Below are 23,138 nucleotides of genomic sequence, written 5' to 3' on the forward strand. Positions count from 1 at the left end.
GTTCCCGGCGTGTCGTTAATTTCTGCTTCCGTTGATAAGTTTCAATGTGAAAAGCGAAGAGACTACAATTAATTTTGTCAACAGAACGAAAAGATATTATTCTGCGACGATTTTACAATTATAATGCTTTGATCTTGTTTACTACTGGAATGAGAGATACATTTTAATGAAACTACATCTTTTCTCTTCAATGTTACCAGGGTTTTCGCTTATTCACATTAATAACCAACACGAACTGCAGTTGAAGAAAAAGCAAATTATTTTTGTTCAAGATAACTTAAGTGAGGTATAGGAAGTCTTGAGCGTTTATTGTATTAAACAGAAGGACTTTGGTAATTGAAAAATAAAGACTGACGTGTATGTTGCTGGTTTGTCATTTTCAGTCTGATTTGGAGCGGAGTGTGACAGTTACATACATACATTGGGTTGTTTTAGAGTGCATAATGTTCAGTGTAATGGTGGCTAGTTATGAACGAGATGAGCCTTGAGTTTTGAAACGGTTCATGAGTTAGTAATATGCAAATGGAACAAGATATTTTTATTTTTAGTTACAAAGGTAACTTGATACTTTTGTTTTTCACAAGGAGTAAATTCAATTAGAGGTCACGAATCGTCGCTGCTAGTTCTTAGGACATGTTTTAGAGGAGACAAGACTATTTAGATTTGAAACAGTTCTCACGTTTACAATTCTAAGTGCGGGTAATGATTGTTTAGTTCTTGTTGCACGCAAATTTAGGATATATTTTTATTTTTTAGTTAAGAAGGATAATTTGACACTCTTGTTTTATACAAGGGAATAAATTCAATTAGAGCTGATGAATCGCCACCACTTGTTTCCACGAGATGTTTGGTATCTTAAGTTACAAATGGTAACTTAACACTTTTGTTTTTTATATGGGAGTAAATTCAATCAGAGCTGACAAGTTATCAGTTATTGTTCCCAGGATATTAAACAAAAAGGAAGCTTTCATTTCTGGATGGTTTTCACATCTCTGTAGTAGCAGTTTAATATTTTTATTGGATGGGCATTTCATGACATTCTTTTCAGTCCTATATACATATTTTTTAATGCTAAACACATAATTACTTACATTGCCTTACTCTACTTACAACACCACACAATACTTAACCTACTTACAATACACTGCATTATTATCATTATTATTATTATTATTTCTAATGCTTTTACTGTCTTACAAACTTCACTTACAATACACAAAAAAACAACTATTTACAATACTTGGCATTACCTTACAATACACGATAATAACTTATTATGACTTACACATTATGTTACTTAAGGAGTTACAATACAATGTAGTTACTTAATTATAGAAAAAAAAAACCAACAAACACGCTAAAAAAATTAAAAAAAAAGACATCGCAACAAATTACTAAGGGAAATGCCTAAATGGTGAGAAGGAATTTCCACTTCTGTTGAAATTCCCTTTCACCATTCAACGTGGCAGCAATATATTTTTCTATCTCGATTTTATCCTGCACTAATGAGATGAAGTCACTGAAAACGAACCTGGTATTATTTAGAGCGTTGACATAAAGAAAGTTAATTTGCCTAGCATTATGAGGTGGTTGAGGGTCAAACGGTGAGTACAGGGACGAGTAATTCCAAATAATACCTCTGGCTCGGAGAGAAGTAAACTCACGTTACTTACGGTAGAATGCAAGCTTTGGAACTTATACCAAAAGGAAGATGCTTGCGGGCAGCTAATAAACAAATGATGTATGTTTTGACTATCAGAGGGACAGAAAGGCCAGGATGGGAAGGCAACCTTTTCAGTTTGTATAATATACTGTTCGTGGCTAAAATGTTGTGTATGATTTTGTGCTGGAACATTGCCAATTTAACTTCTTTTGTGGCTGTGAAGGGCAGAAGATAAATTTTATTTATTTAGATTCTCTTTTGCGATGCCATTAATGATAAGAGTTTTTTTTCTGAAGTGGGAGGAGGAAGGTTTTCTAAGGTTATCAGTTTGTCGTATAACAACTTGCATGTTATAGTACAGATTGGCGGTGGGGGTGTAGTAGAGTCGCCAGAATTAATGCGAAGGAGCTTCTTCCAACTTTGAGGGATCACAGGTAAAAGACTATAATATTGTAAAAAGTTGCAATTTAGCGTGTATTTATTGCGTAAGGAAAAGAAAGGCAGGAAGCAATTTTCATGCTCGTCAAAATGGTCTGAAATTTGCTTTATACCTGCTCGATGCCAATGAGGCAGATATACCATTTTGTGGTCAATCGTAATGAATTTGTCGTTCCAGATTGTCTGAGACAGTATCTCGGTCTTGCTGTGCGGTGTCGTAGACACAATTTCTTGCCAATGATGAATAGTTTGTTTGTAAAATTCAGGAAGATGGCCATTAAGATCAAGAAAGTTGTAGTCATAATTACACTGAAAGAGCTCAGTGCTGCCGACAGTAGAGAGAAACGATTTTGGAATATACTTCCACGGTGCATCTGAGTCGGAGCACAGCTGTTTTACCCAAGTTAGTTTCAAAGCTTTATCGAAAAGAACAAAATCTTTCATGCCAAGACCACCATCCGATTTCTTCTTGATGAGGGTTGTCTTTTTTATTTTGGCGGGTTTTTGCTTCCAGATAAAATCGAACACTATTTTATTGACCCCTGTTGCAAAGTTTTTTGGAGTCTCCATAACACTGGAGATGAATACAAGTTTGGAGAGGGCTGACGTCTCAACAATATTTATTCTACCGTGTATAGATAAGTCTCTTCAGGACCAGACACTTAAAGTGGTACTATGACAAAAATCGCATCTCCTATCCAAGCCATTTTAAAACATAAACAAGTAGTCTGTATGAGAAGAAAAATGCCGTTTACTATTTTCAAATATCTCTTTTTGTTCCTGAGATATTCAAGTTTTTAAAATATGGAAATTAGCCAAATGATGACCTCATACAATCAACCAAATTTTGATATTTGCTGATGGTGTCTCATATGCATGATCCAGCAAGCACGTATATATATTATATATATATTATATATATATATTATATATATGTGTGTGTGTGTGTGTGTGTTTGCTCAAATTCGTGGCCTCATTTAATGTTTTTAAAGCTGAAAATCACTAACATATTGAAATCAAGTACGTGGGGACTGGAAAAGGGTGAGTTGCCATGGGAACAGAATTTTTTATAGCCGTAGGTGTGTTTCCTGTAGAACTATTAGCCTAGCAAGTTTCAATGGATTCTGCTGCAAATTGACCGAGATAGCTCTATTTATATACTTAATATAATATTGGGTTGAGTGTATGATGTCATCAGTCATCTCATTTCTATATTTTACACATTTTTCAAACTTAAATATCTCTGGAACTAATGCAGATATTTGAAAACGGTAAATGAAGTTTTTATTCTTTCATGGAATTCTATGTGATACACCTAAAAAATCAGGGGGTAAAAATTTAGACAATTCAATATTGTAGCAATGGTTGAGTTGTACGGCGGAGCAAGAGAGTCAATTAAACATATTTAAAACTAACCATTCATTAAATATCTGTACAGAGGGAAAAGAGCTGTTTCCAGTCCTCGGTAGAGTGAGCCGTTGATTAAAAGTTTTTCTACCTTAAAGTACACTTCTTTCTTTTCTTGTTTGACAGCCTTGAGAACAGGGTATAACTTCCTTCTTATCTCATCCACTTCTTTTGGAAAGTCATCAAATATTCCAATGTTGGTGCCTTTGGGAAGGTTTTTGATGAACGACTTTATGAAGTTCTTGTCTTGATAAGTGGAGAGTTTGACTATAATTGGACGGGATCTGAAGTTTCGGCCATCGCATGTATGTGTAGAAATCCTATGAACTCTGTCAAAGTGTATTTCCTTCACATCGTTGGGTGGAATTTTCAGCTTCGTGGCATAAATTCCTGTAAAGCAGTCTCGGTATCACTGTTAGATTCACTCTCTCCCTCCTTCACTCCAAAGAATTTTAAGTTGCCTCTGCGACTTTGGCATTCTAGTCTGATATGCCATCTTTGTAATTCCTTGAGTTCTTTATTTATTCGCTCTTGATCGGCGTTGATCTTTTGTTGCTGAGGCTCTGTGTCATTTGCCTTGGTTTTTACATCTTCGATTTCTGCTTGAGCATATTGCAGGCTTGTTTGTAGGGATTCATTTTCTACTTCAAGTTGATTGATTCTGGACTTATAATTTTCCAACTCGGGAAGGACACTTAAGAGCGACTCTCTATAGGGACCAAGTGAGATTGAAAAAATGTGGCACAAGGTTGGAAAAGTGGACCTCTTGACATTTTGTCCAGAGATAACCTATGGTATGCTAAGAATTGTGATATAAGTCTTAGGTTCTAGAGTTTTTACATTTTTGAGAAAATTATGAAAAACCATCGACAACCCATGAAGCCGAAAAATCAGAGACGAGATCAAAGTTCATGATCAGATAATCGAACTTGCGTGAAGGCGCATAGCAAATTATAGTTTTCTTTAGTTTATAATTTTATTTAGGAGGTATTGCTAAGCTGCTGTGATGATATTTTAGATTTACAATTGTAATTCCGAATTTCTGGAGCAAGCGAAGAGAACCGAAATTTCTAGACTTTGAAAGTCAAAACTTCCATACCGTTTTCAAACATCTCAAAACATACTCGGTATTATGTAGAATTCTTTCAAAATTCAATTCTAGCAAGTACAAGAACTGTTTTTGAACGTGATAAATTTTTTTCTTGGCAAAAGTTATTTCTGAGGCGAGCGGCCCCATGCAAGTTGACCCAATTTGACCTTTCAAAGAGATTTTGTTTAATCAGGAAATGTAAACAATTCGACTGGCATTAGCTTCCTTTCTGAGCAAACCATTCAAAAACCCTGCCATTTCCCATAACAACTACCCAGTAAACCTGAGATAATACTTCAATGACAGCTTACCTTCCAAATGGGTGTTTGAAGACAAATAATTTTGATGTTCTTTGCTAATTTTCCTGTGTCTTGCTGCCGTGCTCAGCCACCGACCTTTTCTACGGCTACGGCATTTTCTATATATAAATATGAGCTGAGCAAGCTAAAGGTGCCTGAGATTAAACAAAGGTTTGTCTTAGAGCTTAAGAACAGATTTAGCTGCTTGACAGAAACTGAGTCTGATGAAACAGGAAATGATGACACCCAGAACGCCGAAAGTGTTGACGAGAAATGGTCGAAAATCAAGAAGGCCTACTGCAAAACGGCAAAGTCATAGACAAAGGAAGAGCAAGACTTCAATAAGCGCAACAAGTTGGAGAAAAATTGACGAAAGAAGGAAATTGAAGAAGAAGATGGAAGAGACAAGATCAGAAAGGATAAGAGAAAGAAGGAGCATAGAATACAACGAGAAAAACAAGGAAGTAAAGAGAAGCTTGAGAGCAGACTAGAGGGAATCGGCAAATGCACTTGCAAGGGAAGCCAAGGAGGCTGCAAGGAATGGCAACCTAAAAGAGGTGTATGAGGTAACGAAGACGTTATGCAACGACCGGCCACAAAGAATGAACATGATGAAAGACCATGATGGAAAGCTATTAACAACAGAAGAAGAGATCAGACATAGATGGCAAGAACATTTCGACAATGTCCTGAACTGGCCTGATCCAGTAGCCCCCGCAGTTGTCGACGATAGGCAGCAAAACGAAATAGATGTCAGCGACAAATGTATCACCCAACAGGAAATAAAGCAGGCTCTGAAGAACATGAAGAATGGCAAAGCAGCTGGAATGGATTATATCACCACAGAGCTACTGAAGGCTGACATAGAGACAACTGCATGCCTGCTAGAAGACCTATTTCTCACGGTGTGGTCTGATCGTTAAGCTTCCCAAGAAGGGGAACCTTACTGACTGTGGCAACTGGCGTGGAATAACGTTGTTATCTGTACCAGCGAAAGTTATGGGAAGAGTAATTATTACTAGACTGCATGATGCAGTGGATGGGATGCTAAGGGAAGAACAGACAGGTTTCAGAACTGGGCGAAACACGACTGAGCACATCTTTGTGCTGCGAAATGTCATCAAACAATCGCTTGAATGGAATGCAAGTCTGTAAACCTGTTTTGTAGATTATGAGAAAGCATTTGATAGTGTCCACTGTGAAACACTGTGGAGGATAATGCAGTCTTATGGAATACCATCAAAATTCATAAGAATTGTCAAATTGTTTTACAGTAACACCAAGTGTGCAGTGATCGATGGAGCAGGCAAATCGGATTGGTTTACCGTGAAAGCAGGAGTGAAACAAGGTTGTGTAATGTCAGGGTTTCTCTTCCTGCTGATAATAGATTAGATTATGTGTAGGACTACAGAGCAAGGTAAAACAGGGATTCGATGGAAGATGATGAGACAGCTTGAAGACCTAGGCTATGCTGATGACATTGCGCTCATTTTAAGCACATGGACGCAAGCACAAACGAAGTTAGAAAGACTGGGGAGCGACAGTGAAGGTACGGGTTTGAAGATAAATGTCAACAAAACGAAGGTGCTCAGACTCAATGCTAGGAGACAAGATCCTATAAAGATAAACGGCACTGATGTAGAGGATACAGACAGCTTTGTCTATCTAGGGGCCACTGTTAACAACTTGGGTGGTGCCGAACAGGACATTCGGAGTAGGTTCGGTAAAGCTAGAAGTGTTTTTCATCGACTTTCAAGGGTGTGGAGAACAGGTGAATTCCACCGAGAAACTAAGATGAGGATCTTCAAGTCAAACATCATTGCTGTCCTGTTGTATGGATGCGAGACTTGGAGGATGACAAAAGCAGATGAAAAAAGGCTTGACATCTTTCTTCACAAATGCCTAAGGAGAATCTTGAAAGTCCATTGGTCCATGCGTGTGCCCAATGATGAAATTCGGAGAAGAGCGGGAATCAAAAAGAACAGTACACAAGTGCAACGCAGGCGATGGAAGTGGATAGGTCATGTTCTGTGTATGGCACCAAACCAAAACCCACACGTGGCATTATCCTGGGCACCAAGTGGAAAAAGAAGTAGAGGACGGCCAAGGGAAACATGGCGGAGAACTGTGGAGAAGGAACGCGTTGAGCTGGGACTTACATCGTGGGCCGCAACAGCAGCTGTGGCCAAGAATAGGGACAGATGGCGAGCATTGATCTCCGGCCCTATCCCCCACTCAGGGGCAAGGAACTAAGCTTACCTTTCCCTGGCTTGTGCAATATTTTTGCAGGACCTGGATCCATGTCTTGCATCTAAAGCATCCTCTGGGTATCTATTAAGTCTTGTACTGAATATTTCTAATGAAAAGAGGCAAGAAGTGAAGGAACTAATTGAACTGAAATATGACCCAGATCGATGTCACGCAATCTTTACATCTTAGTGATCACCTGCCGCAAATAATGTGCATGGTTATTTTTGTCTTGCTCTTGCTCATTTCTTCATTTTCTTCCTTACTAGCATACAATGTTTTCGTTTTGGTTTTTTGTAACTTTTTTATTTGTAATCGCAAGCCTATTTCGAAGGAGAGTTCTTTGTATGCAATAAGTTGAATACTTACTTTTCCCATTTTCTACTGACTGTGCAAGAAACTAGAAATCCTATCTAGTTTTAGCTCCAAAAGTCAAATGCCTAAGCAGGTCCATTCCTAATGATTTCCTAAAGCTAGATTAAAGGGAATAGTAATATATATCTGAAAAAGGGCTAGTTACTGGCCGCAAAGCGAGTTTTTGTAATTTGTATTAATTGTATTTACCAATTTGCCCATGGCAGGTGAACACGCAAATAGGTCCCCTTCGTGGTGTATCTAACTTTTTAGGAATTGTTCAACAAGATACCTTTTGATGTAGAAGTGGACGCACGCTTTTATATGATTCTCGAAAACTATCCCTTTAGAAACTGAAAATGATTTACTTTTGGGTTCGCACAAGACATGTTTCTTTTCATACAAGCAGAGAGCACGTAAAACTGTTTTGAGAGTTGCCATCGAGAGAGATTTAAGTTTAAAACAGATAATTACCAAACGCAAATAGATTTGTGTTTACCTCTAAAAAAGTCCTAAATATAGAATTCTCACGGTGTTTGAGCTGTTATCTTTCAAAATTGAACTTTTCGATCGCTCGCCCGATAAGCAAAGCTAGCACGTGCGAGGCTCCTAACTTTTTCTTAAATTCGGCAAACCTTATTACGCGGACAAACTCCACTGGATTAAAACCTTTACAACTTTACAAAGATATGTGCAGGAAAATGAGTTAAGGTCTTTTGAAGTGTATTGCATAACCTTGAGCGCTCGGTGTCAAAAAAAAAACACTTTGAAAATCAAACATTATTTACAATTCGGCATCCCGAGTAATTAGGACGCATGTGTTTACTTGTGCCGAAATTGAGTCATTTGCTCTGTGTCATCGGTTGAAAAATTGGAAGATGGAGAGACATCGCTCGCCTCAGCGACTAGTTGGTGGCCAATGTGGTCAAGACCCTCAAGACCCTCGAAGCACTAGAGTCCAAGATTTGGTTCCCTTGCTAACTTGTAAAAAAGATATATCACGCCACAAAAGCTCTGTCTTATAGACTTTCTTCTTGGAATTCATCTCACTAAGATGCGGCAGGGGAAATATATAAGTTTGCGCTCTGCAGGAAATTTGTTTTCCGGCTTGCACCCGCACAATTTTGTTTTCAAAATCTTCCCATCCCCCCCCCCTTACCCCCCGTCCTTTAATAAAAAAAATGGAAAGAAAAACATTTTGTTTTCACTCAATTTAAATTCAAAGATAGCACAAGGGTGGGGTAGGGGACCAGGGGGAGTGAATAGGGTGTGGTTACAAACTCTTAGCTATTTTCCACTACCTACTGAGCTGAGCAATAGCTGAGTGGGCTAGGGAGAAAAACGGGAAGTTGTCCCATTTTAACTTGAAAGAAAAACGTATTTTGAGCGGAAGCAATTGAGCCAATTACTGTATTAAATATATGGAACAAACGACATGAAGAAGTCTTGTGTATGTTTATACCATGATGGAAAATCTTAATTAAATTGTTACAGTGGCCATGTTATGAACCGTTAAATGCATTGCGTGCAACATCAACAAGAAAAAGAAATTGTTTGCATAGGAAAACTTCTTTTCCATCAGAAAACAAATTAATCACCTGGTCTGGATGTGACAAAGGAAAGATTGCGTTACGCTCACTAGACCGAGATTTGCGTCTTGCACCAAGGAAGTATTTTTATAACACAAGAAACTAAATGAATATCAAGAGGTTGCTCACTGAGAGGTAGATAATGCAACATATGGATTGATTTTCCCCGAAAGGTGTAGCACAAGCTTAGCCTGGAACCGGCGTACAAGCTCGATGGCAAGATATGACCCTAAATTATAAAGCGCAGCAACAAGAAAGCAATGGAAAAATTAACTGAGAACATCGAAATTATTTGCCTTCAAACACCCATTTGGACGGTAGGCTGTCATCGAAGTATTATCTCAGGTTTACTGAGTAGTTTTAATGGGAAATGGCAGGGTTTTTCAATGGTTTGCTCAGAAAGCAAGCTAATGCTAGTCGAATTGTTTACATTTCCTGATTAAACAAAATCTCTTCGAAAGGTCAAATTGGGTCAACTATCATGAGGCCGCTCGCCTCAGAAATAACTTTTGCCAAGAAAAAAAATTATATCACATTCAAAAACAACTCTTGTGCTTGCTAGAATTGAATTTTGAAAGAATTCTACACAGTACCGAGTATGTTTTGAGATGTTTGAAAACAGTATGGAATTTCTGATTTTCAAGTCTAGAAATTTCGGTTCTCTTTGCTTGCTCTCCAGGAATTCGGAATTACAATTGCAAATCTAAAATATCATCAAAGCAGCTTAGCAACACCTCCTAAATAAAATTATAAACTAAGGAAAACTATAATTTGCTATGTGCCTTAACGCGAGTTTGATTATCTGATCATGAAATTTGATCTCATTTCTGTGATTTTTCGGCTTCACAGGTTGTCGATGGTTTTTCGTAATTTTCTCAAAAATGTAAAAACTCTAGAACCTAAGATTCACATCACGATTCTTAGCATACCATAGGTTATCTCTGGACGAAATATCAAGGGGTCCATTTTTCCGACCTTGTGCTGCCCCTCAAGCGGTGGTTAGGGAGAGTGGCTCTTAAGAGCAAGTTGAGCTTCTCTTCAATGCTGCTGAGTCTTGAGTTCATTGAATCGCTGCATTGTCCACATGGCTGTCTACAGTCTTCTTCATCAGGTTGGGAGCCTCCTTCTCGAGTTCTTTTCCTCCCTTTCTCCTTGACGTCATTTCTATTAGCTTGTTCATTAGGCGTTTTGTCACATTTAAGATATAACAACCATTATTGGGGCTACCAGGTTAAAAGATCCTAGGAGCTCTTTTGTGTCATGTCCGCCATGTTTCACAGCTCGAGCCCAGTCCCTCAGTCCAGTATTTTTAAAGGTAAAGAATATGACTAGTAGTAATCAGAGATTATGAGAGTGCACTATATATATATTGATATTGCCTGATGAGTGTGGTCATCCTTTGACCATACGAAACAGCGTTGTCGCAATAAAACGATGAATTGAAGTCTTGCTATCATTGTTTATTTTATATATATATATATATAGGCAATTGTGGAAAACGAGGACGGACAACTTCGAGTGAAAAATATATATATACAATAAAAAGTCTAAGAAATCTAAAAAAAAGTTTAAAAATTTAATAAAAATAAACGTTTCGGTCAAAGACCTTCATCAGTTGCAGTGCAAGTGAATAATAAATTACAATAACCTTAAATAAGTTTACAGTATAAAAAATGACATAATATTACAAAGATGATTACATAACAGGGCGTGGTAACACATGAAAACGAAAAAATTAACCAATGATAAACAATCGGTGATTACTAAGCGAGATACTATGACAATGCGGTACAAAACTCAAAAGACACAAACCAAATAAGAATAAATAATCGAATATAATACAAATAAGATTAATATCAAAAAAGTAACGCGATTCGTCGGGTCAGCCGAAAGTGTGAAGGGACCTGCGTGTAAAATATTCAATGTTCAAAAAAGGCGGTCCCAAAATCCCCAAACAAAGCCCTTGAAACTATGCCGCGGCAAGGCACAACAGGCGCCCTAAACAGGGCCCTTAAACAACAATAATGTAATAAATTCCCCGATGGGGGCCCCTGAGAAAACCTAGCCCTAACAAAGTTAACAAGATCCAAGGTCAGGGCCTTTGAACACCTGAACTAAGATAACCGCCAAATTTGCCAGTTATTTTTGCGCTAATTGTAGTTTATTCTTTTTTTCGAGTGGAATTCCTGACGTTTATTCAAGCCAAAAGGTGCCAGAGAGAACAACTGTGCACTCCAATATGCCTCTTTAGTGATTAAAAGCTTTTCGATGTTACTTGTATTGTTTGCATTTATCTGCACTTGATCAATACACTGGAAAGAAAAGTCGTTTAAGTCGTGCGGTGTTCTGTTGAAATGCACCGCTACCTCACAAGTCTTTTTCTTGGTCAGCATAGCAGACTTGTGGTTGCGAAATCTAACTCTAAAATCTGTTGTTGTAGAGCCAATGTATTGTAAGTTACATTTCTTACACGAAGCCAAATAAATGACATTTTTTGAATCACAGGAAAGTTTCAATCGTATCTTATAGCTCTTGCCTGTTTGAAAACTTTGGAAAGAATTTGATTCAACAAAGTAGTTGCGACAGAGATCACATCTTGTTCTTTTGCATTTAAAGCAACCCTTAACCTCAACAACCTCTTCAACCTTAGTGTTAGAGCCATAACGAGATGGCGCTAACAACACCAAATTTGACGCCAAATTCCATCATAGTCTCTTTTCGAAGATCTAAAAACCTTAAGGAGTTGTTAGCGCCATCTCGTTATGGCTCTAACACTAAGGTTGAAGAGGTTGTTGAGGTTAAGGGTTGCTTTAAATGCAAAAGAACAAGATGTGATCTCTGTCGCAACTACTTTGTTGAATCAAATTCTTTCCAAAGTTTTCAAACAGGCAAGAGCTATAAGATACGATTGAAACTTTCCTGTGATTCAAAAAATGTCATTTATTTGGCTTCGTGTAAGAAATGTAACTTACAATACATTGGCTCTACAACAACAGATTTTAGAGTTAGATTTCGCAACCACAAGTCTGCTATGCTGACCAAGAAAAAGACTTGTGAGGTAGCGGTGCATTTCAACAGAACACCGCACGACTTAAACGACTTTTCTTTCCAGTGTATTGATCAAGTGCAGATAAATGCAAACAATACAAGTAACATCGAAAAGCTTTTAATCACTAAAGAGGCATATTGGAGTGCACAGTTGTTCTCTCTGGCACCTTTTGGCTTGAATAAACGTCAGGAATTCCACTCGAAAAAAAGAATAAACTACAATTAGCGCAAAAATAACTGGCAAATTTGGCGGTTATCTTAGTTCAGGTGTTCAAAGGCCCTGACCTTGGATCTTGTTAGCTTTGTTAGCGCTAGGTTTTCTCAGGGGCCCCCATCGGGGAATTTATTACATTATTGTTGTTTAAGGGCCCTGTTTAGGGCACCTGTTGTGCCTTGCCGCGGCATAGTTTCAAGGGCTTTGTTTGGGGATTTTGGGACCGCCTTTTTTGAACATTGAATATTTTACACGCAGGTCCCTTCACACTTTCGGCTGACTTGACGAATCGCGTTACTTTTTTGATATTAATCTTATTTGTATTATATTCGATTATTTATTCTTATTTGGTTTGTGTCTTTTGAGTTTTGTACCGCATTGTCATAGTATCTCGCTTAGTAATCACCGATTGTTTATCATTGGTTAATTTTTTCGTTTTCATGTGTTACCACGCCCTGTTATGTAATCATCTTTGTAATATTATGTCATTTTTTATACTGTAAACTTATTTAAGGTTATTGTAATTTATTATTCACTTGCACTGCAACTGATGAAGGTCTTTGACCGAAACGTTTATTTTTATTAAATTTTTAAACTTTTTTTTAGATTTCTTAGACTTTTTACTGTATATATATTTTTTTTTCGCTCGAAGTTGTCCGTCCTCGTTTTCCACAATTGCCTACAAATTTCATTACTCGAGGTTTGGACTACGAATCCTTTTGGATCCTTCTGGCGCGTGGCATCCCTGTTGGCTCGAAGCATCTTAACTTTATATATATATATATATATATATATATATATATATATATAAGGCCTTATGTGCCACGAGGCACAAAGAAGCTAAGTAGTAAGTAGTATATCTATATATATGTCTGAATTTATGAAAACCGTGTTAAAGACTTTGCACCAAAATAGCGGGCATGTTTTTGGAAAATCGGTTAGAAAATGTACATAAATATGGCCATGTCGTACCGAGAGTGCTATCTACCTCGTGTATTCTTAACAGAGTCCATACCATGCCTATACAAGCCTTTGAAGTCGCTGCAAATGAGTCGAACGAGCCAAACAAAACTAAATTAGAGCTTACATTGATCATTTGGTTCGCCGCGGCACTAATTTAGACAGGCTGAACCTCTGCGATTTCACCTAAATGACCTCATGTCTTTACTGTGGGTTAAATTAGCCAGTCACGCTAACAAGAGCATGGTAAGCAGTGGAATCGGTTATTTACCTCTATATTTCAGCCAAAAAGTAGCCGTTACGTGACATTTCATCTCAATATCTGACCGGATTCGCAAAAACATAGCCATAGAATTTGACTTGTCACTGATAATCTTGCTACAATTCTGTCCCAGAGCTACAATCTTGGACAAAATAAATGGAACATCTGGACCACCCCTCCCCCCATTTCAATGATGCCAAAATGGCGCGCTTTTGCTCCTTCGCGCCTTCATCATTGCTTTGGGGGGGATGGGGGATAATTGTTCCATTTTATTCTGTCCAAGATTGTCTGAGGACCACACTGGCGTTACAAGAAGCTATCTTTGCTATGCAGATCACATCTGATCTGTTGTCGCACGTTCGATAACCAAGGGAAAAGAACGTTAGCCGAAATATGATCTGATGATCTCTGTGAGCGATTGAAGCAGAATTGAAATAAAATCACGACATGGTTTAGTTTTGGTGTGTCATGTACTCTATTAATATGAAAATTGAATATGCATAAGTGCGTGTTGAAGTGTTGGCCAAAAGCAAAGTTATTTCTTTAGCCAAGCCGAATATATTTTTATTGTTGGTACTGCGCGCGCGGGAAATAAAAATATTAAACGTTGCACATCTCTGATTAAGCTCGCTTTCTTAGTTTTTCAGAATTTAATTTTGAATTGCGATCCTTTTAAAAGTACCTTATCGATACCTTCACAAGTTGATTTTGTTTTTTTTGCACCTCTGACGTGGTGGCAATATGTGGATGGCAATGGTGCACATGGAGGGAGGGTTCATTGATGTGAGGGAGACAGAGTGAACTGATAGCAGTGCATTGGCACTGTTTGCCACCAGATTTTACGACAAAAAAAAAAAAAATAGATTTCAACTTACCCACAGAAAGAAGAAAAAAAAGAAAGAAAGAAAAACAGCAGACGAGGAGAACGGTCTCAAACCCGGGAGAGTTCTCACACTCCACCTTGACCCGCGATTTTTACGCGCTACTCCAGTGCGCCACGTAAGCCCTCACGCTGTCGTTCCATTATTTTTCTGAAAGCCTTAACTTTTCAGGCAGTTATTGGATATTTTCCTATTGAAGTATTTTCTTTCTGTAGAATAGTTTTCTTTATAAAAAAGAGTTTTGCACGATTTTTATCTACGTTGAAATCAAATTCAACGATTTACAAGTTTTTATTGACGATTTTTTACGGTTTAGCACGGTTTTGTAGCAGGGCAGTAAAATAATATTCTTAGCTTAGTTTCTATTTTATTGATCGCTTAAATCGTCAAAAACCGTTTTAAACCGTCCAAAAACCAACCTAAATCGTAGGAAATATGTCGTAAACCGTCACTTAAACATGTAAGCATCGTTTTAACATGGTGCAAGTGCCTATAGAGAACGGTAGTTTCATTGACTTCAGTCTTCCGTCATTACTTCGTATTGTGGCAGTGATACGACTATTCACAGACTCGATAGTTTTATTGATCAACTCCTGTGAAATACGACAGATTGTTCCGTGTTAAACATCTCGCTTAATGTGAAATTCGAAGTTGTCTTCAGGAATTTGTACTGAAACTCAGTGTTTCGTTCGGTATTCTTTTTTTTTCAATGGCATGTTTGTAGTGAGCTTTTCGAGCACTAATATGATTCGTTATTAATCGCAGAACTACTCTGGAAAGTTGGGGTTAGAATGACGCTTTTATTTATTCATTGTTATCAAAATACACTCTACTTGTAGTGCCTAAACTTAGGCTATCAGCGTTACCATTGAGCTCTGACGCGCGTGACTGCGACAGACACCACTTCCTTGTACTGCCGATAAATGTGTTGACATATTGGTTCCTAATTACTGGCTCCCTTTGTCTTGTCACGTTGAAACCTTAAATACAATCTTGGACAAAATAAATGGAACATCTGGACCACCCCTCCCCCCATTTCAATGATGCCAAAATGGCGCGCTTTTGCTCCTTCGCGCCTTCATCATTGCTTTGGGGGGGATGGGGGATAATTGTTCCATTTTATTCTGTCCAAGATTGTAGCTTTCCACGAGGCTTATCGTAGCTCAAATAGCAGCAAATAACTCTCCTGTATGCCTTTTGAGGCCAGGAAGACTAAATTCACCGTCTTTTCATTGAATCGTGAATTGTACAATTTAATTAAGAGTGCTTTTAACATGAAATTGGAGTCTAAATCAACACAAACGTACAGATATCAAAACCGCGGCGGAGAGCCAATCTATTGCTTTCTAAAGGCCTGCATCGTCCTAAATGGACTGAACAAGAGCTTCCTACATTGAGAATCGATTGAAATTCAGACAAACTAGGCCATAGTTAGCAGTAAGCGAACACTCAACATGTTGTCGTTACGTCAATTATCGCCCGGAAGCCACGCAAATAAATTTCTTCCGCGCTAGCGAATCACAGACAGTTCTGATACTTAGCTAAGCCGACAACGCCTAAAATTGATAAAACAAGGAAATTCTACTCACGATCAGCACTTGAACTCATGTTCTTCTCTCTCCTCGTGGCCATGTTTTGCTGGCAAATAGCAATGTCCCGGATGTACTTCAATTTTGTCGAGCGCGGAATGGCACATCCAGATTTCAACAGATTTTTTTTCTAAGTCTTTAGCTACATCAAAGTTCAAAGCAAATGACGCCAACAGCAGCTAGAAATGTCTAGTCCATTGCACGTCTAAGCCCTAAATTGATGTGGCTAAAGAGTTTTGCTGTCTAAAGCAAGCACAGCATTATCGCCATAGGGCAAACGGCCTTCTGTTACGGGACTAAATGTGACCCGTACAGTTTACACATCTCCTCAGGCCCGCCTCACGTACGATAATGGACGACGCTTACTAGCAAATCGTTAGACTTGGGCCTTCATTGGACTTAATGATGTCCTCGGGCAGACTTCCTTTAGACAGCAAATACAGAACGCTAATCGGTCGCTCCTTGTCAGAGTCACCGTGCGAACTGAATTCAGACAAGTGTAGCCTGGGCTAAAATTCACGCAAATTGAAAAGGGGGTGGGGGGGGGGGAGGGGTGGTCGATAAATGATGAAAAAAAATACCTAAATAAATGAAACATGCGGCAGGGAGTTTCTACATTCCATGCTAGGTAAGATTTACAAGTTGCTGTCATAGCGAAAGCAGAAAAAAAAAAAAAGGAACAAAAAACAACTAAATCAAAAACACTTGATTCAGTCTTTAACACTGTTTTCATAAATCCAGACATATATATATAGCATAAATAAATGATTTCACTAGCTGACTTTTAAGCTTTGTCTATTGGTAAAATCAAATTTTTTCAGCAGCAACCGAGGTTTTACAGTCAGATACATGTATGCATAGTGTCAAAGTCCATGCTAGTGAAAAGGTCACGATTTGTTGATACGTTGTGTGACGCCACCAGTTTCTGTAGACTCTCAAGTTTCATAGAATATTTAAATTACGTACATTATTCTAAGCTAGCATTTGCAATTGTGTGCACATTTCGTGTGGTCATTTATCGTAAACAAACTCCGTGCGACTAATTCAAGTATTTCCCCTGATGAATAAAGTAGTCTTATGGATCTTGCCTTCAGAGTACTTTTCCACCGATTCCAAACAATAAAATTTCAACCAGATAAAGACTGAGCTATCTGTCGAGGCTGGAACTAATCAACAAATGCAATCAAAATGTAGCTGTTCCCACGGTTGTCATCCCAAAGCTAAGTCGTGTTAATAAACAAGGACAATTCCCTCAGATTTTGATAAATGCTACCGTCGAAGCGTTAGAAATTCGCCAAAATCTAACTCTGAGAGCAGTGACATAATAGTGAAGCGTACGGCGACTGAATGGAAAGAAGTCAAAGAAAGATCCATCGGAAAGACGAGCTCACATGGCCTGCTCACATACTCACATGTTCGCCACATGTCTTATCATATGTCTTAGCATTAAACGGTACCAGTTTACTGGCCATGACATGCCCCTGCAAAAATCAAGCGGGGTGGCCATTTTGGTGTCCTTACAGGAATGTGGTGTTTTTGGCCTATAACCGTACACAGGGAAACCAACTCTGGAAAGCCACAGGTCAAAATTTGGTTTGTGTTCCACTTCATCGAACACAAAAACTGTTCAAATGTTCTTTGAAGACTGTGTGGCACCAAGTTAAAGTGCAATTTAATTAAATCAGACTTTGAACGTGTCAGAGAGGGTTTTTTTTCTCTTTCTTTCTATTTTCAGTGAAGTAGTGTTGTTGCGTTGTGTTGTGTAAAAAGGGCAAGCTTATGACTTATAAAATGCGAAAGGTTAACTTGAGTATTTTTGGGCAAAAATTCCTCTTGGGGGTTGGAAGGGCTATGTGATTGGTGAGCGAGGGAGTTATGCATGTGCATGTGTCACACTAATCACAGTGTGGGTTGTATCAAAGAACAAATCAAATTGTCTGTTAGAAAATAAGATGGTATCTACATTAATCTGGAGATGCGTCAGATTACTGTAGTTTGTTCAGTCAAACATTTTAAGGCTTACTATTTAGTTATCTTACCATTACCAATGTAACATTGTATGTACATCAGAAATTCTCAATATCTCAGTATCTCCAAGACTTTTAGTTTTTAGTTGTTTCTGAGAAAATCTAGTCCCAAATCAAGGTGGCTATGAGCCACTCAACTTGGAAAATAGATCATCTATAAACAGTGACACTTTTGAGGCCACTCGAGGTTTTAATTCAAATGTCAAGTTTAAGTTAAAGCCCATTGGTATTGTTAAGAAATAGTGCAAAACGCAATGGTAAGGGAATACGTGTGGAGATGTAACACTGTTGAAAACATTCATGAAGTTGTCGGTCCAAGAGAACAAGACAATTATAAAAAAAGTACCGCTTCTTGTCCAATCACCAAAGCAAGTAATGATTCTCATTTTCATTCCTCTAATTTTTTTTGGCGTTCTTAATTTTTCCAGCCAGTATTAGTCATGTTTTTTTGTCTCTTTATTACCTTTTCTCATCTTAGAAATTAAAAAAAAGTGCATTCAGCGTAGAGTCACTATTAAACCACAAGGACAGTACCACGTCTTGTCCGCTCAACAAAGTTAAGCTCTGTTTAGCGGGGTTAGTACTTGGATGGGTGACCAAATATGAATACCCTGTGTTGTTATAACTTCTTTTTCTTTTCTTCTTTCTTTTTTTTTCCTTCCCTTTTCAAGGCGATATTAAAGACTGTAGAACTGCCAGCCTTGTGTAATGTCGTTTCTTCTACATGTATTCATCAACTATTTGTTCCTCATTTCGCCATGTCTGTATCTACTGTATTTATTTACAATATCATATAAATAAACAGTGGAATATGTCGTTCGAATTCTCCTCAATTCTTTTGACTGTTGATCGTCTAAAACATTTAATCACGGCTTGAATCATTTGAAAATACATAAAGCTCATCAATTTTGTGACTTTCTATGTCCTCTTTGTCGGCAATCAAGTGGGAAATGAGCAATTTATATAATTACAGGTAGCTTTTATTTATAAAAACATTTGTGCAAAAATTTATTCAATGTAGGCATTTCTGCGATAAGATAATTGATTGCTTGCGTTGGAAATTCAAAAAATACCTAACTTGACACAGTGCAAGTGACCGTAAAACGGCCTTAAATGGCAGATGCTCAAAACCCTGGGGGGAGGGGGGGAACTCCTGTATGAAAAGGTCAGGGATGCTCATCATCTTGGGTACAAATCAAGGATTCTGGTCTCACTCCGGGTGTTGAAGATGAAACATCACCATTTTTAGCTGTCAAAGTAACCTTTAGGGTGCACTCGAAGAGACAATAATTAAAAGAAAGCTCTCGTTTAATTTCTGTTTTGAGGCTTGATTTCCGCTGATCTCTCGAGTACACAAGTCGGATCTAAAAGTACACCAGGGATCCTTTCTTGAACAGTGGCTGGTAATCGAACCAGAAGCTTATCACCTTGACTAGGTGATATGCTTCTGATCGAACCTATTCCGTTTAAAGTGGTAGCTTTTTGGGGTCTAATGAAGCTCAAGCAACTCTCATATTAGTCTCCTTTAGGGGTTAAATTCAAATTTTGCAACGAGCATCCCTGACCTTTTCATATGGGAGTTCCCCCCGGGGTTTCAAATGTCTGACAGGAAGAGAAGGAGTGAAGGAGTGATGGAGTGAAATCGCTTCACCACTACAACTTGGAAAATAATATTTTCCAAGTTTAAATATGAGCACACCAGAGCCATATTCCCTATGTTTGACGACTATTTTGGGACTCATACATTGAAAAGGTCCTTGATTATTTCTGTTCAAATCTATGATAGAATGATTGTATAAAGATGAAATTGTGGCTTAGGTATAGTTACAAGAATGTAAGAAGTAAATTTAAAACCTTAAATTTCAATTCAAAATGACGAAATTAAGTGTCAAGCAAGTCAGTTGCATGCATGGTAGGTCCAACATTACTTTGGAGAAGGTTGCACTCGATAAGGGTTTACCTTTAAAAAAACTGTGAAGCTTTTCTTTAGAATAATTATAGTTAGTAATGATCATAATTAATTATCCCTAACAATAATAAAAACTAGTTAATAAAGTAACCTAATACAGACCAATAAATTGGGGACACTATAATTAAAAAGTGATTAAAAATGGGCTTAAGTAAATTGAAGAATACAACAACAAAACACTGCAAACAGTAGCATTTGCATTAGAATGCATGTTCGAAAACAAATGTCCGAAATCTTGGTGCAAATTATTTGCTTTGTTGCTATGTGTCCACTCTTTTGTTTTCATTTCATTTTATATCACTCTTGTTACAGATCCTTAAGTCAAGGATTAGCTTGATAGCCCTGTTTGTGTTTATAAATTAAAGTCAGAATTGTGCACTATTTACATTTTCAGCTGAAATGGGGAAAGTAGGAAGGAGAAGAAAATACTCTCATTTTACAGTCGAACCCAAAGCTCACCAGTTTTACCATCATGTCACCTACCCATTGAATACCAGTTTCCGCCTTGTCACCTTCCCCCTCCTGTTCTACACCAGATTTCCCTTTACAATGATACTCAAGTGTTCTCAGTTTTGTCAGAAAGTGATGCTTTTAAAAACAGTTGGAATTTAATCAAGCACTCTTAACTTTTCCTCATGTTATGCACATTACCAGATTCAACAGTGTTCCAGAGAAGACCTTCATGATCATCAACTGATTAGTCTATTGTTCACTAAAGGCATTGTCACTCTTACACTGTTGTATATTGTAGGCCTGTACAATAGTGGTAATATAATTTATTTTATTGATAACTACATGTAACTGCTTGTATGTACTGTAACTTGTTCTCCACCTGTTTGGGTGTTTGGTCGGTGCATTCAAAACTATTTCATAGGACAAGAGTTTTTTCTTAAGTATACATATGTTTTTGTATATCTAAAAATCAGGTGTCGCTGATGCATTTTCTGAGAGCCTCAGCTGCTTAAAACAGACACCCAGATAAACTGACATTCTGGCATCTTTATTTTATAAATTTTTAAAAACACTTAAAGAAAGTGACATATGGTGTTTGACAATTATACAAATGTATTAATGGAGGATTACACAATAAAAAACTCCAATCTTAAATTTTTGGGCTTAAAGTGGGACGCAAGTGTTTCTTCAGGAAATATGAGAAGCAACAGTTGTGCTGTTAATTTGGTTTTTAGCATTCCCAAGTGCATTCTTACTGTAAAATGTTACACACCAAATAAACATTATATATGACATTGCACCTTGCCCTTTTTACCTACAAGAAAAAATTGATAGAAACTGTCTTCGCATCAATTAAATCCATAACAACAATGTGAATTAATACACTGCTTGGCTTAGCTCTGTAATGTTGTTTCCTCAAGGGTCCGCATAGAAACTTTTCACCTGTGTCCGCAATGATCTTTGTCTATAATGTTGAAGTTGTTTTGTAAGTATGACAGATTTCTTTCTGGTAAAGCAGTGCAACTGATCTGCAACAATCAGCTGAATACACTACAACAATTATGCAATGAACCATAAACCCCTGCAAAACCACTGAAGGCTGCCCCACAGGTCACGTACTCCCAAACGGGGAAACCGCTGGCTGCATAAGCTCATATTTAACTTCCCTAAATATTAGCTGGATGGGCACGCTAGCTGGCTGCATTAGCTTGAGTTTAACCTTGCCTAAATGATATTTAGCCACATTAAAACAATAAGTTAAAAACCTGGTAACTTGTCATGAATTTTTGTAGGAGAAGATTATTGATTATTTATCAATGTTAATAATGTTAACGGTACTGGAGATTTACTCATCGATGTTTAATTAATGGTGCTGGAGGAGATCAGAACTTTTCTCATGTTGTCCTTTCTGTGTAATAAAGCAAAACTTTGCGCCAAGCCACATTTTCCTACTTCCAATTTTCTTTCTTCCATGTTACTTTTCAGGTACGACCACTTCCTCACAGGAAAGTACAGCAGGTTTACGAAGAGTTTTTAAAGTAAGCTAAATTGCTGGCTTCCAATGTAAGCACTGACGAAAAAGGGCAGGCTGGTTTCAGTAAAGAAGAATTGTCGTCTTCTTAAAGTTCTGCCAAATCGCCTTCATCAAACTCCCCCCAAAAATCTTCAATATCCATAGTTTGGTCACTTAACTGTGCAGCCTAAACAAAGTTGCTGCAAAAGTGTCGCTTGCGACAGTGACGTCATGAATTTCTACCATGTTGGAACTGGTGACCCGAGCTAGTTTCCAATCCAGTCTCTCTACTATCCATGTTTACGGGCACGTGTATGGAAAATTAGAAAAATTAACTAAGCATCTTCTGGCCAACCTACATCCTTCACACTAGGTGAAGACAAACTTCTACTTAGTGTTTTAATGTTGCGATTCACAAATTGTGTAAAATTCAATTTTGGAAAAAGTCATTTGCCATAAAACACTAATTTCTGACCGCTTTGCCTACCTGTCAAGATGGCGTCGAAAACCGTGATAAGGCCTATTCCTCAATTGTAGTGTATTATGGGCATTAATAAGTCCTTACCGCCTTAAGGATCAGATCTCCACCGAAAGAGCTTGTAATCTTAGGTGACTTTCAAATTAAACTTTAACAATGAGTTCATTAAGCTTACATGTAACTAGTAAGCCTATAAAGTTTATTTACTTACTCTCTTCTTAATTCCTGCTCCTTTCCTGTAGGTTCAGGCTTTCCTCCTCCTTCACCCCCTTCCGTTTCGCCTTTTCCACCACCTTTACCCTTCTTTTTACCTTTCTTTTTGGCTGGCATCTCGAACTTTTCGTTTGCGTCGTTCCGCGTACACAGATCGTACACTGTACACACGGAGTCGTACACACGTTCGTCGTTATGGGTTTTGACGCCTGCGATTCCAGTGGACGTTTGTCAAGTCCCGATAGGTACGTCATATAGTCTGGTAGGGTCTGGGAGACAATTTTTCTCGCCCAGAAGTCTCCTGGGGCGTAGCAAAAATCTAAAAACTTTATGCAGTAGAATTCCGAAAATTACGGTCCCCCCTGAAATAACGGCTTCCCGAAAGTAATATTAATTTTTTACTTTCCTATTGAATCCCTAAAGTAACGGTCCCCCCGAAAGGAC

At 38.0% G+C, this 23,138-nt stretch overlaps 1 protein-coding gene across 1 annotated transcript in view; it reads right to left on the reverse strand.

The window, feature by feature from the left end:
• LOC110054493 (coiled-coil domain-containing protein 166-like) overlaps positions 1 to 22,938 on the reverse strand; it is a 78,250-nt gene extending 55,312 nt beyond the window's left edge. The window contains exon 1 of the mRNA XM_089289658.1: positions 22,693 to 22,938. Coding sequence (XP_089145784.1) covers positions 22,693 to 22,811 — 119 coding nt within the window. The 5' untranslated portion in view covers positions 22,812 to 22,938. The remainder of the gene's footprint in view (positions 1 to 22,692) is intronic.
• Between the last annotated feature and the right edge of the window lie 200 nt (positions 22,939 to 23,138).

This window comes from Orbicella faveolata, unplaced genomic scaffold (genome assembly GCF_042242905.1).
Source record: "Orbicella faveolata isolate gen_17 unplaced genomic scaffold, um_ofav_v1 contig_2, whole genome shotgun sequence".
In the NCBI taxonomy this organism is placed as follows: Eukaryota; Metazoa; Cnidaria; class Anthozoa; order Scleractinia; family Merulinidae; genus Orbicella; species Orbicella faveolata.